Genomic DNA, 15,800 nt, shown 5'->3' with positions numbered 1-15,800 from the left:
TCTGTTCGAGAGCCGAAGAGATCAAAGGTCTCTCTCTAAAGTGAATATTTCAGCAGTACCGGATATTGGAATGGTTTATTAAAACAGAAATAAACTGCATAGATCAACTGAAAATCAAAGTTTTCAGTGATGATTTAGTTTTGCCAGAACTAAATTTCGTATATGCAGTCCGAGAATTTCATGGTATAAAAAAATACTTTTCTTTAAGCCTACTGGGTTCGAAACACATTCAAACACTTAACTACCATAAAGAGAGAGCCGAAAATTTTATGAATGTCAAGAAGAAAAAGCAAGAAGGTGTTGCATATGTAAACATTTTAGGCGGAAATTGCAGGGTCTACCAGGACCCAAATCAGGGCTCTACCAACCGAACCACTTAGCCGTCCTCGACTTCAACCGATTTTTCGTTAAAATGTCGACATAGTACATGTCCTGTGTATATCAAATCGTAAGGTGTTGCCTGTATAGTGAACAAGCACAGAAAATATAGGAGAGAAGAAAACTGAGGAGCATTATAACCGGTTGAGGATAATTTTTTCTGTGGTCAACAAGAGCTACTACTTCGAGGTGACAATGACAGTGGCCTAATAAGAGAGATTTCACACCGCGTCGCCTGAACGTTAGGTTTGTGCGGACGTTTGTGTCACTATGGTGTGAAACGTTGCTGTTGATTGGCCCATTCCAATCGACATGCATCGCGTGTCCCTTCGGTCTGAAACCTTCCTAAGTCTTGAAAATCCAAGTCACAAGGATGAAAAATTAGGGCCTTGTTAAGGTTAGGTGTGAAGGCAGGCAGACGACAGCACCCTAAAGGATCATATCCAAATCTGCAGGAAGAACGCATCTTACTTCAATCTCCAATACGATGATAAAAACTTCTGGTGAGTTGATTTTAAAAAAATGTGTCCGAGATAAAGAGAGGCGTGCCCAGGATTTTCGGAAGGGAGAGGGGTTACGCATACTATTGTTGGTGGTCAGTCCTGATTTTGCCATTTTTTCCCTGTCTTTGACGTTCCTCTTTTTCCTTAAAGGAATACTGGATCAAATGGGGTTATTACCTCACCAAACCTCCCTTCGGCACGTCACTGGAGATAAATGAGTAAGCATTTCATCATACTGGGAGACGAAACATTAGATGTGTTGGGAACGGAAGGGTTTTCCCTGTGCATTAATTGTTTCGTGATCCACCTGTATTCGAGAAGACTTCCTTTGTTTCGTGCCGATACATGACAAGACAGCGGAAGCTGTGACAGGCATTTTTGAACACTTATGAGTGCTAAGGCCTGAATCTGAACAATTTGGTGGGTTTCGGCTTTTATAAGAGCTGTAAACATGGGTGGACAAGACACTTTAGTGGTGTTCAGGCTCGAATCAGAGAGAAATATTCGAGAGCTGTCTGCGTTCAGTTCGCAGCCCACAATTTGAATCTCGCGTTGTCGTCGAGTGGATTGTCCATCCCGTGCATGTGTATCAGCTTCGTAAAAACACTCAAAGACACCATAGATGTTTTTATACCTGATGAGAAGAAATGGACAAACCCACATACTGAGATGGTTCCGGCACACAATATTAATGCATGGAAACAGAGGAGTCGAGTGGTAAAAAATGTTCAGATTTCACGTTCTGATTAAAATGATAGCCTTACAATGGCAACGATTTAAGAAGGGATAGTTGCTCCCCATTTTTTATTTTTTTTTGCCTCAACATTATGACCTCTTAATATTAAGCCTTGACTACCAAGAGAAAGTAAACTTTCCTTGAAACGCTCTCCGCACCCCCCCCCACCCCCGTTTTGGAACCCAATTGCCACCTCTGGTCCTAAACACACAATTGTGAGGTTCTTACTATACCCCTTAAAAAAAGGTGTTGAGCCCCCCCCGAAAGGAATTCCTGGATACGTGCCTGCATATACCCATTATTGTATGAAATAGCATTATATTGTATTATAATTAAATATTCATTGAGAATAATAGTGCATAATACCATCACACCCTATATTCTCATCCTTTGTAGAGTATAGAAATTTACCTGAAGAGTTAGTCTTGGTCCCAGCTCCACAAGTCTTACAGCTGATTTGTTGCCCTTTAGGTTTCCCCCGGATCTCAAACTCTGTGGAAGTGTCACATGACTGCTAGGATCATCCTCACCTTCACTCTCTGATAAAACTTCAGATCTACACAATGAGAAGAAATGGCAGAATAAGCACCACTGCATATTAAGGTTAAAATAGTGGATAAAATGAAGGAGGGCCCACAATTGCTAAATAACAAGCAGAAAGGAAAGAAGAAACGGTCACCAGATACTGGCAAAATTTAAACTTTTGCGGCTGCGAGCCACATCGTCAGTGGTAGAAAAAAAGATGGCAGAACCAGAAGCTTTCAACCTGTAGCGATGCCAAGTCTAAATTGAACATGCAGTGGTATGGAAAATCTCAGCTATCTCGTCGAAAGGGAAAGTTACTGGTTGGCCTTGTGCAGGTTGAGGGAAGGGGAGGGGAGGGGGTGCACTTATAGCTGATATGTAAGCCCTCTCTCATCTTTTTCACACTGAGGTGTTGGCAGTTTGGGGGTAAGGGATGGAGGATCACTACCTGGAAGCAGTCAGTAAAGGGGTATTACGATGGTTGTTGATCCTGAGCACCACCGTGGCTCATTGTGTAACACCATAGTTTTTAATTCAAATTTCGAAACATAGACTCTATTCTAACACCGAAATGCCATTTTATATACTATGAAACCTCAATTTTACATTTTTCAGAGGGGGGTGGACAACTTAAAATGTGGGAAAATATAAAATCTAGGAATCTTTTATAACATATTGCTATGTTGGTGCCATTAAGATTGACTGTATAATGAGTAAAATCTGGAAACGTAAAATCGGGGTTCCACTGTATATTGGACACTGCAATGTGACCATTTTTGTACTTTCAATGATCTTTTATTCACCATACATACATGGCCCTATAAATGGGTATCTGGGAGCAACCAAGGGGGATTAACCCATTAAGTGAGTATGGCATATGCATCATGCCCACTTGTTATCTGCAGTGGGTTCAATGGATATATCCATCCTTGACATTCTTTGACGCAAGGGAGGAAGAATGTTGTAAAACAAGAACAAAGAAACTCTTGGATGTTTTGCAGTCAACGGAGGAAAAAAGAGCAGAGAGATGATATTGTTTCAGTCTGTTTTTTGAGAGTGGGATCAACAGGTTGCAATTAGAATAGTGCTTTCAAAACACTGCTTTGATATATGCCAATTCGTGCAATGTAGTAATGAGCATATTCAACGATGCAAGGCCAGTTGTGATTAGTGCAACACATTGATACAGGTGCTGGAGAAATACTTAAAAAATGTCAGCGGTTTGAATTAAACCCATTCATAATGTCGTAGGAATTGGTGTCATTTAGACACTCTCACTTGTATTTGGAAGTCCAACGAAAATTTTAAATTTTTGTCATATAACAGTCAATACAATTCATTTATTCAGTGCATATGAAAATCTTTAACTTATACTATATGTCACTGATTTGATATAATTTTTGAGAAGGAACTAGTTGCATTTGATAAGGGTTTCAAGGATCCCCATGACATTGAGTAAATTCTGAAGTTTACGCTTTACGCTGAAACGTTTATTGCATTAAACTTGGGTTTCTTATAGGACATATTTATGTTGAAAAAAGGTAATCTACATTAACTCTGATAAACTTACTTTTCATTTTTCCGAGCAAATTTCTTTCGCGAACGATTTTGCCACCTGTCTGGTGGCTTCGTCAGGCGTGTACTGTCTTGCTGTGGGTGGCATGGTTCCTTCTTCTTCCGCTTGTGCTTGTGGTGGCGCTAGTTGACGTAGTCCTTTCACTTTCTGCCGTTCTCGTGCAGGCACAGTGCTTCCTTCTTTTACAGCACAATGGGGGTTTGGTGCTGTAAGCGGCGGTTCCCATTCTCGTCATCTGTTTTCGTGAAGCAGCGCTTGTTCGCATATGCAGGCAGGCTTTTTTGTGAACGCTTTAGGTCCGTGGGGGCTGACAAAATAAAAATGGCCAGCATAGACATCCAGGAAATGTATCCAACCATACCAAGAAGCCTTGCAATAAGTAAGACCAGGAAGTGGCTGTTAACTAACACAAAAAGCCCGTATGAGACTGAACTAATCATATCCCTCCTGAAAGTTTGCCTGGAAACCTCTGCCCTACAGTTCGAAGGCCAATACTTCTATCAAGAGGAAGGCCTGACCATGGGAAACTCCCCTTTCTGCTATCCTCTCCAACATAGTTATGAATGCAATAGAAACCAATGTTGTGTCCTCACCCCTCCTTTCCGGAATTGGCTACAGATGGTATGTTGATGACTCCATTCTTCTTTACAAAAACCACGAGCAATTCGGCCCACCCAAGCATCCAAAGGGCAGCATACTAAACTACCTGGATCTCGTCATAAGCAGGAAAAATGACAAATAAGACCAATGTGTACATAAAACCCAACTCAGGAACGCAATACATCCACAAAGTTTCCGGTCACTCTGCACGGCAGAAAAACAAACATTTGGATCAACTTCTTCCAGAGGGCCATCAACCTTACCTCGGATCCCTAAGACCTGCAAATTGAATTCAATCATATCATCTCCCTTGGCGTCAGCAATGAGTACAGCCGACAGGAACTCCTCCACCTCCTGGACACTACCAAAAGAAGAAAAATGAACCAGCCACGCCCCACAGAAAGAAAAGACGAAAGAAAAATGGATCGGCCTCCTCGACATCCTGGCCTAACCACGAAAATTCAGAAAGTTCAAAACAGGCAGTTTCAAGATAGCAGACCATAGCCTTCGATAGCCTCCCATCTAACCCATTTCAAACGATATTACACAGACCCCAATGCAACAAGTGGTGTCTACAAGATCACCTGCACATGTGGAGGCAAGTACATAGGTATGACAAAGCGCCGGCTCGATGATACGCTCAAGGAGCATGATGCTGACCACTGGCATGGGAGGAGAAGAACAGGCCTTTCCTGCCACCTCATAGACGAAAACCATTACACAGACTCAGCCAAAATAGTCATGCAAGCAAAATCCACATTGGAAAGGTTTTCAAAGGAAACTTACGCAATAGTGACCATGCCCGCCGACCTCAACACTAACCCCGGGGTCCTCAGTAAAACCTGGCTTCCCGCTATCAGGAAAATGTGCACTCACCCAACCTGCTCCTTCCCCACGACAAGAAACCAAGCACGGACCTCAAGCATTCGCAAAGAAGCCCGCGTGCACATGTGAACAAGCGCTGCTCCATGAAAGCAGACGAGAGCGGGAAGCACCGCTTACAGCGCCAAAACTCAGTTGCACGGTAAAAGGAGGAAGCACTACGTCCACACGGGAACGGCAGAAAATGAAAGGACTACGTCAACTAGGGCCGCCATGAGCACAAGCGGAAGAAGAAGCAACCACGCCACCTGCAGCAAGACAGTACACGCCTGACGAAGCCACCAGATGGGTGACGAAATCGATTGCAAAAGAAATTTGTGCGGAAACATGAAAAGTAAGTTTATCAGTTAATTACTTATCGCCATGTAACCGCCAAACAAATATCTTTAGATACAATGGTAATATACATTACTAAAATACGGTAATTACACAAAACATTGGCAATTATTATCTCTTACAAACCATAACAGTTTATCGGTGTAGTATTGTGGGTGATTTTTGTCAGGATGTGAATTTTCTGCAGGTCACGAAAGAGACACATCTATTAAAGAAATCACTATGATATTTCGAATTTGTAATAAACCTTATTTGTATGATAACACCATTAAGCCTTGTTTCCATGATCACCAAAAACTCAATATGCTGACCAAGGCAGATTTTATTTCATTTTAACATTTAATTTATGTTTTAAAATAAAATAAATTCTGCCTTGGTCAACATATTGAGTTTTTGGTTATTTTTATACATTTTCATGAAATATAACCCTGCTTTCGTCTCATTATCACTAAAAGGTGCGTCATAACTTGGATTGCTAATACAATTAGCAGAAATGGGCAGGAATAATTGGGTGGGGGTGACAACACTTCTTCCGGATGCAAGGCTGAGGTGCACACCCATAGATCCAGACCACCCGCCGCCACTGCTCCACTGTGGTCAAAATTTAAAATAAGCCCTGGTTCCACACCTCTTATTGGCCCCTATGCAGGGTAGCTACGATTTTTTGATTATGAAATTCCCTGACTTTTCCAGGTTTTCCAGACCAGAAATGAAATTTTTCCAGACATATTTGTCGTCATGATTTTTGCTTTTTAACCTCACGTTTTTCAATTAAATATGCAGGCACGTTAATTATTATGAATATGAATATACACAGTTATTAGCTGAAAATTTACCAAGTGATTAATATAATGCTATTCAATGAAAAAATAAATAACTATTGTACTTCCCCATTTACTAAGTCATTACAATTAAGGTGGTGTAAAAAATCAATAAAAATGTGGCATATATCAAAGCTTTACAATGTAACTTGTATTATGACGGTATCATAATGAGTACCATCATAAAGTGAAAAATAAAATAATTTTATCAGTGAAGATCTACGATTTGAGCTCGTATTTGGTGGCTTATATTTGTACAAGGTTGATTCACATCACTTTGGCTTTTTTTTGGTTGAGTTGCGTATGTGGACTTCGGGCATTTGGAATGTTTTATATATCTCAGCGATGTAATTTGGTTTGTGACGTATCAAAAAAGTGCTTACCGTAAATTGCCAATTTATGCAATATCGCACATATGTTTGCTTTTAACAGCTTTTGCTTGCTCATTCATAAATGTATGGATACGAACATGTATTTAATATGCATTACCAACACGTACAATCCATTTGAAATAAGTTTTGGTAGAATTTCGACGATAAACTTACGATTTGCTACAAGGAGCGCCTTGAAGAGTAATCCTAAAGTTGTAAAGTTGTGAAACATAGCCAACTCACATAAAGGGAAAAATCTAAGTTGTACGTAAAAAACCTTTTTCCCACCAAAATTGTAAAACTTAAAATTACTGCAAAAGGTGAAAAGAAAATACATAAACATGTGATAGAATATTGTAATATCTATTTTATTGTATCTAATTTATTTTACATGCGTTTTCATGCATAATATCTGTACAATTCAATAATTGTCATTTGAAAAGTAATCGCAAGTTTGTATGCTGTGCTGAAAGTTGTAACAGTGTGAGTTTGGAGACACTGCTTCATCTTTAAGATCACGGACGACTAGAATGGAGTCGCTAAATATTTCGGAGACCTAAATTGGAAATATTTTATGTAAAACAACAAGATTGGTCCAGGAAAGGTGACAAAAATGTCACAAAAAGAGCAGTAACGGTTTTTCGATCTTCAGAAAGGCCGTGAAGAACCTAAAAAGTGAATAGGACATTAAAAAGTGACCGGTCCATAGGACGTAAAAATGGCAGCCATCTTATCTTCATAACGAGCCAACAGATAAGTATTGTGGATATATATGTAGCTACATAAATGAAAGGCCTAATTTGATAATATACATAAAATGTGTACTCTGAATGTGGAAAATCTGTTGAACGTATAAATACACATAATTCGTCTTGGATTCTACTGTTCATAATCGAGCATTTTGTGCCGATATTCCCGTTAAAAATCTACGCAAGATCGAAAGTGATTATACATGGTATTAAACTGACTTGAAATATAAAATGTGATAACGAAATGTCAAACCTTAGTTGATGAGGTGATTGTATGCTGAATATGATGTATTATGAACGTATACTTCGTATTTGTGAAATTTGATTATAATATACAGTTCTTTATTTCTTCACATGTGGTAATTTCTTTATTTCTGCAAAAGGTAACACAGTTATTTGTAAGCTTAAGTTGACACATGAAAATTTGAATTGAACTTTTGGGCAACTTATGATTTGAAATATTAAAACAATTTTCTTTAATTTAATTTGAGAAATATATGACCTGCCGATCAGTAAGCCGAGGAAAAAGTGTCATAGTATACAAGCTCAATTATATCAATACAAATGAGAACCAACACAAAATTAGGTCATGTACCTTTAGAAAATATGAAATAAGTTTAATGATTATATTTTTTAATTTATTGAAAATAGTACATATTTCGGAAATTCAGAACGTGAATGGGGCCGGTGACCAACCATACACCTAAAAGAAATATATATGCAGGCCATACTTTGGAATCAAATATCTCCATTATTTGAGTTTTCCACATGCTGGAACCAATTTTATATTACGGGAAAATATCGAAATCTGTCTACTAAAAGGTAACAGTTCCAAATGTTTTATGTTTTTTTTGTTGTTTTTTTTCAAAGTTTCCTAGCAGGAAGACTAATTATCATAGAATTTTGGCATTCATTGTGACACGAAATTTGAGCCTTCCTTAAAATAATGAGCACTATTTGGATTCGGAAAAAGTTATTTATGTTGAAAAAAACAACTTCAAAATGACCTTACGCAATCATACACGCTTCCCACGGAAAAGGTATTCTCCGGTTGACAAGCAACAGTAAGTATCATAAACTAGTGGGATTGAATGTAGAAATAAATCGGAACCTTAGTACAGGGGCTTTATTTTAATTGTAAGACAACCAAACCTGACCTTCCTAACCTAACCACAAAAGCGTATTTGACAAAATCTTAAGTAATCGCTAAAACTCTGCAGTATGCATTAACAGACATAAATCGAAATCGAACCATGTAAAAGTTGCATTTGTAGCATGATGAAATCGTAATAAAACAAAAGGAACTTGAGCCCATTTTCACCACTTTTCAGCAAAATTTCATTCTACACGCAAAAAATACGTAAAATTACTATCGGCTTCAAACCAACATTCCTAACCTAACAATGATGTGTGACCAGCGTACGTTTAATTCCTCTATTTCGCACCAGTTTTTTTAAAAATAAATTCGATCTACATGCACAAAACACGTGCATATTCGAATAATGACGTCACTGATACTGCATAAAATCACTAATTTATCGGGTGTAACACATCTCTGCAATGTAAAAACTATGACAACGAGCAAATGAACCAGTTGATCAGGTTGCTTCTGAACGGGTCGCAAACGAAGGACTCAAATTCACAGAACGGGTTCATGGGGGGAACGAAGTACTGAGTCCCTTTGTTTTTACTCGGCGTCCGCACCCATCCAGTGTGACGTCAACCACTGAACGGGTCGCAAACGAAGGACTAAAATTCACAGAACGGGTTCATGGGGGGAACGAAGTACTGAGTCCCTTTGTTTTTACTCGGCGTCCGCACCCGTCCAGTGTGATGTCAACCAGAGCCAGTTACGTGAAATTCTGCTCTTCAAGCTTTATTGCAGATCCAAAACCAATGAACTGTACGAACACCAACCTGCTCCGCTTCACGTATCAAAAGAGAACGGGTTCCGAACTTGTGTGTTCTTGAAGAAAGAAAATTTCCTCACCACACACAAAGCACACATTTTTCCTTAAGAAATTCTGAGGATGGCTGGTGCGTAGGTTTCGTCGTGAGTAGCTTGTTCTCTAAGGAAAAATCTCATGCCTCTCCAAATTCCGGTCTTGAACAGGTTCAGAAGAACGAGTCGCAAAATGAACGGATCCAAGATCCGAGAGTGAATAAATATAGAATCGAAATGCGAAGGAACCATAATTTTGTACGTAACAGACTAGAAGTTATAATGACGAGAGGAACAAGTTTCTGAACTGAATCTTTTGGGGGGACTGGGATCACAACAACTGAATTCGGAACTGCAAATGAACCGTTTGTTCATTTTGTAACTGGTTCTCCTGCAACTCCAAAATGCTCGTAAATTCCAGAAAATATGCAAAATTCCCTGACTATTCCCTGACCAACCAAATTGCCTGACTTTTCCCCGTTTTCCAGGTTTTCCAGTCGCGTAGCAACCCTGCTATGGCACTGTATAATGTATATGAAACAGAAAACAGATATTTATGTTATTACACTCCCTTTATATTTTGTTTGCGAAAAATCAAAGATTCCTCGGATATTTTTCAGACCATTTACAGGACAGGCCCTAAGATCTTAAACTGCTTAAAAAAAATACTGTGTCCACTTACTTGATTATATAGTCTGCTACGTCCTCAAACTTGGATAAATCTGGAACTCTCCTCAGAACGATCTTCTTCACTCCTCGTGACAAACCAACAGGGACCACCTTAATAGCATAGTGACGGAAATCAATAAGTTTTGTGGTAGGGTTGTAGTTCATAAGAACACATCGGTTCAAGTCATCCAGGACAACCTGAAAGCAAGATTTAACACATCTTAGATCAGCGGTTCTCAACCTTCGCAAAACTGAAGATTTTTTTTTTTAAAAGGCCAATCCCTCAATCACAATTTTAATACTTTAAACTTTACACATTAATTAACATGTGACATGAAATTAATATCAATAAAGGGGCATTAGAATGTTACGTATGTGGCATTTCACACATAAAAGCGTAAGGTTCTAGACATGAGATTGGATTAAAATATTCAGAATAAATTGATTTTATAGAAGTACGAGGTACTTTTTGGTTTCTGCTGACGGGAAAAATAACAACAACAAAAACTAACACTAATAATTTTCAGATTAATTAATTTTGCTAATTACGTGGAGTAACACAACTTTTCGTGGAATGTCTCTAAAGAAATTACAGTATAATCACAAAAAGTAAGGTACAATTATGCCTAGGCCTGTTGATAAATACAAATATTTTTCGATGAAAATTGCTGCACAAAATAAATTGACACATTTCAGAAGAAACTCTTGTTGCACTGTACAGGGCCTGTTAACACTTTCTGTTGCTGTCATCCAATACATGGGTCTCCTACTGCAACAAAAACACACAAGGTATTTTTTTTTTAAAAAAAGTATGTTAGTAGTGCTAAATAAATAGAAGTCAAAATTTGAACAACTATAAATGTTGAAAATGTGACTTAATTGCTTTCTGAATCTAAATAGCTAAAATTAAATTAAAAATATTTTTGCTGCTAGGACGTTTTCCTAGTATGTATGCATTTTCAGACTATATCTAGATTCTTCTCAAAGGTTCGCATAAACACTTTTTATAGATATAAAATAATACCCAGTCATCTTAAGTGGTTATCGTTAGAGGCACATATTTTTGGTAAATAAAAAAGCAAAATTTTGGTACAAAACCAAGTCAATTTCGGGTTCAAAAGTGGTAAATAAAATGAAATTTCGCTATTATAGCAGTGAAAAAGCAATGACATTTTGGTTTTAAAAATGTGAATATGCATATAATCCCAAACTGGATTTAACATCTGCACTTATTACAGAAAATAAACATATCCCTTCTAATAGCACATTTATGTCATTACCAGAATATTAAGTTTATTCCTGTATAAAGGAGTTCATTTTTGCTTCTCAAATATTTACAGCAGAATTAATCAATTTTCCATGAATTGCATAACTCACAGGATAATTCAAACTTCAGAAAGTGTAGCATCGGTAAATAAACTCTAAATTTCGTGTTGAAGAGTCTATTTTGCATTTTGCTGTTCATTTCGCATCATTTTGTGACAGAACAGGGTTGGAAAATGCACCTCACACCTTTCAGAAACATGAAAAATCAAGAAAGTGTGGGGCGTTACCCCCACACCCCCTATACGCCTTCATGGCGTGGTGCTATGCACAGGGGAACACTTTACTTTTTTTTTTTTTTTACTTTTTATTTGTTATTTCACATTTTGTGTTTTCGTCAAAAACAAAATATGCATGCCTCTACTAATCATGTAAGGTTGTGTTGTATGTGTGTGTCTATCCTTCAGAAAGGATGAAACATCACATGAAAAATAAAATAAAAATCACTTAAAATAACGGTATATTATTTTGCATGTACTTTCAAAGTAAACAGGTTTTGTTCAACTAACTTTTTTTATTATTTTTATATTACCAAACGGGTGCTACTTTCTGGACAGGACTCGTTATTTTTTTTTGGGGGGGGGGGGATAACTCACACCGGAAGACTGCAAAAAAGCATTACCTTTAATAGATTAATTGAAGGGAACATGTTTTGGAATAATGTAGCCATCAGCTTCATGTGCATCCCTTCACCACCAAAGGAGTTCATCACGAGCAGTGGGGAGTGTTGAAGCTGCTTCTCCATTACCAGCTGCTTCTTGAGTAACGACAAGACGTCTGAGATGAGGGAGTAACTGTGCACTCTGAAGGTCAGCGTGGGTCCTCTCGGAAGACCTGCAACTTTCATGTAAACGCCCTCTGTAGTTTGGGTGAATATACACATGTGGGTCACATGTAGAACGCCTGCCACCGAGACATAGTCTCGCATGGTGTTGTACCTTCGTTCCTACAAGAGACAAGCAATTTCTTCAAGAGCAAAGCTTAAATCACTGACATTCAAACTCTGCAAGTGTATGTACAGTGGGATCCATAAGTATTACCAAGCAAATTTTCCATCACCATGTTTACTCCCTTTGTTTTATGCAATGAGAGCTTCAAGAAGTGACATAAAACATCAAACAATCTGCTTACAATCTCTGAATCAGTATACGTAAAAATACAGCCCTTAAAAATACGAAAGATGGATTAAAACCAACGAAAACCGTCATGGCCAATTTGCTGAGGAATACTTATGAATCCCACTGTACCACCATAAAATATAATCCCAGACATTACAACATTTTCCCGCACTACTTTGAATGAAAACATGTTCATTCACACAATCATCCACCCCAATTAGGTAAAGCATCCAGCCACTAGGAATTTCCACTTCAAGCACTGGGGAGCAGAGTAAGATTTCGTTTCATATCTTGCCGTTTAGTCATAAAAACACATATTTTACCTTATCATTATTTACAAATCATAAAATTGAAACTGAATTAAAATTATGTCTCGGAAATATTTTCGTTTCTGAATCCGCCCTTTGGGGCAATTCGCACATTACGGAGAAATGAGATAGATCGCAAACGCATATTAATTTTAGTTACCATGGAGCACTTTACGGGGCAGCAATGTGCTTTTTGTGTTCCTGCATTTTATAAAAATAATAATTCTTATGTTCTTGTGCATCGTTTGTACTGGTATTAAAACGACTTTGTCAGTATAATTCAAACTCAGTATCAGCACAATAGGTAGCTATGGTGCTATATTGAAAAGGAAATTTAAATTTACATATACTGATAACTTTATAATTATTATATTGATAAAAATAAAAAAAAACTAGAAACAACAAAAATTACAATAGCATCAAATTATGCAATTATTTGAAAGAACATTTATATGAAGAAAACACTTCTTTACTGTCTCCTTGCGAGGCAGAGCAAGTCCTTCTCTAAATATTTGGGCATGCGTCAGTTCTACATCTGAGCACACTCAATATGTCAGATTCCTCAATCAGGTCCACAAGATGGCTTCCTTCAATTTTCAAAACTTCACATTTGGCTTGTTCACATCCAAAATGCAGAAAATATTACACTCACTTAGTCTTATTTCTCATAACATTTCATTTTAGATAATGCAACATTCATTTACTAGCTAGTTAATGCAGATGCCAGCAGATAATAATTTCCTGCTCCCAATTATTAAACTAGGCACTTTACACCAGTTCCAAATCTTTTCTTTTTCGTTTTACAGATTATTCCATTATAAAAGCATTTTCAAGCTTCTGTTATCAACAAAATGTCTCTATATAGTTTAAACAAACTATTAAAGATTAACTTATCAAGTATAATCTCTCAAAATATCCAGATTTTTAATGATATCAAACCTTCACCAATAGTCACATTTTTACTTATGTACCATCCCTCTTGAGATCCCTTTTAAGTCACAGACAACTAGTATCAGAGCAACTAGTTCAAGCCCGATTTTTTAGTATGTGCAATCTTCAATTGTTTTGTCTTATATTTTTGTCCATAACTGCTTAACAGCTTGAATGTTTGTATAGTAAATGTACATATTTGTTCTGTTACAGCTATTATACAATGTATATCACAATATACTTATCTAATGATTACAATTACCATTTTTTGAATGTTGATACAAAATACCAAGTATGACATCATGTTATACATTGAACAATTTTAAAGAGTTGACCTTTGTATATAAACCTTGATGCCAATGCAAATGTACATAATTTCAATAAATTTTATTATAAATTTGAATGTATCATATCTTTCTTGTCTGAAAGAACACATATGATTTAAAATATTTGTTTTTCATTTTGTCAGTCAAAAATAACTGTTATGAATATGAATTCAACATATTGCACAATTTGATAATTTTGTCATTATATACAAATTGGCTTTTTTAAACATCATATTTAATAAAATTAGTTTAAATAATAATTTCAGACATTTAATTGCATTATATGAATAAATTTTGAGTAATCATATGACTAAATTATTATAAATATTGCACAAGTGTGGAACTTTGGACTTAGCCTAACTATTTTCATATGTTGTTATGACAATGTATTATTTTTATTGTCATAGTATCATTATAAACTGGCAGGAATGAGAGACGTCCCAAGTGCAAATTTAATTAAATATTGGGTGAGAAAGTTTGAAAACACTAGAAGCACTATGACATTATGACGTCCAAGGTCATCAAGATCGAACATAAACGTTGACCGTGTGCACCAGTCTGTTAGTGACGATCCTCGCCAGTCTGTAACTCCTGAGCGCTACTGTTCAAGAATAATTGAATGTGACCGTTTTGGTCACCATTTATCCAATACTGTTTTCCACAAATAAAAATTTAATGTTTAAGCTTTCTTTTGGTAATAAATTTATCTTTATACAAAAAATTTAAGTATTTAATTTAATAGTTTTAAAAGCAAAAATATTTCTGAGACACCCTTGACCTTGGTGTTGTTATCAAGTTTAGATTTGAAAAAGCAAAAATATTTTTGAGACACCCTTGACCTTGGTGTTGTTATCAAGTTCAGATTTGAAAAAGCAAAAATATTTCTGAGACACCCTTGACCTTAGTGTTGTTATCAAGTTTAGATTTGAAAAAGCAAAAATATTTCTGAGACACCCTTGACCTTGGTGTTGTTATCAAGTTTAGATTTGAAAAAGCAAAAATATTTCTGAGACACCCTTGACCTTGGTGTTGTTATCAAGTTTACATTTGAGTCCACTGTTTACATAGAAACCTGATTTGCCTTGATTCCTTTCTATCTCCTTGTTGATGAACAGTTCTTTTGTCTTGTACTTTTTCACCATGAACATATTAGAGGCAACTTAACCCCTTCGCGTCATATGATGAGCAGAACTTGCACGAGCCTGTTATGACACATAAGTCGTATGACGAGCTCAGCTCGCAATGATACACTGCTTGATAGAAACACACGTAGTTCAGTGTGTAGCTCATAGATGTCACTTGTATTCATTCTAAAACAAAGTCCAGATATGAGATGCTTGAAATTCCTTCAGTGTAGTGACAGTTGATGTGTTTGTGTGGAGTAAAAAAAAACATTTCTTTATCGTATGCTGCTCTCCTCAGCTGCCATTATGGCATCAAAATTTCGCATTTTCCCCAGTTTCGTAACCAATTTAAATTTATAAGTCATTTTCGAGTTTTTATGCATATTTAGCCTCTCAAAATGCATATAATCTGTTATTTCGACACTAGGATCAAAACTCGATTTTTTGTGGAATCAGGTGTTCAATGCTAATATTCCTTTGAAACTCGTTTTCTACACATCCCAAACCAGAGATAATTTTCAGAAAAATATTGGATTATTACACAGTTTTTTTTGTGGAATCAGGTGTTCAATGCTAATATTCC

General features: G+C 36.9%; 1 protein-coding gene across 1 annotated transcript in view; it reads right to left on the bottom strand.

Moving 5' to 3' along the window:
• The window catches only part of ppan (Brix domain-containing protein peter pan), a 49,461-nt gene that overhangs the window by 12,625 nt on the left and 21,036 nt on the right, over positions 1 to 15,800 (bottom strand). The window contains exons 4-6 of the mRNA XM_083142022.1: positions 12,034 to 12,357; positions 10,102 to 10,286; positions 2,029 to 2,173 (exon numbers count right to left, since the gene is read on the bottom strand). Of these exons, the coding sequence (XP_082998148.1) occupies positions 2,029 to 2,173; positions 10,102 to 10,286; positions 12,034 to 12,357 (654 nt within the window). The remainder of the gene's footprint in view (positions 1 to 2,028; positions 2,174 to 10,101; positions 10,287 to 12,033; positions 12,358 to 15,800) is intronic.

Source organism: Lepisma saccharinum, chromosome 20, assembly GCF_977018435.1.
Source record: "Lepisma saccharinum chromosome 20, izLepSacc3.1, whole genome shotgun sequence".
In the NCBI taxonomy this organism is placed as follows: Eukaryota; Metazoa; Arthropoda; class Insecta; order Zygentoma; family Lepismatidae; genus Lepisma; species Lepisma saccharinum.
Note: the sequence above shows the minus strand (reverse complement) of the source record. Positions and strands in the feature narration are given on the sequence as shown.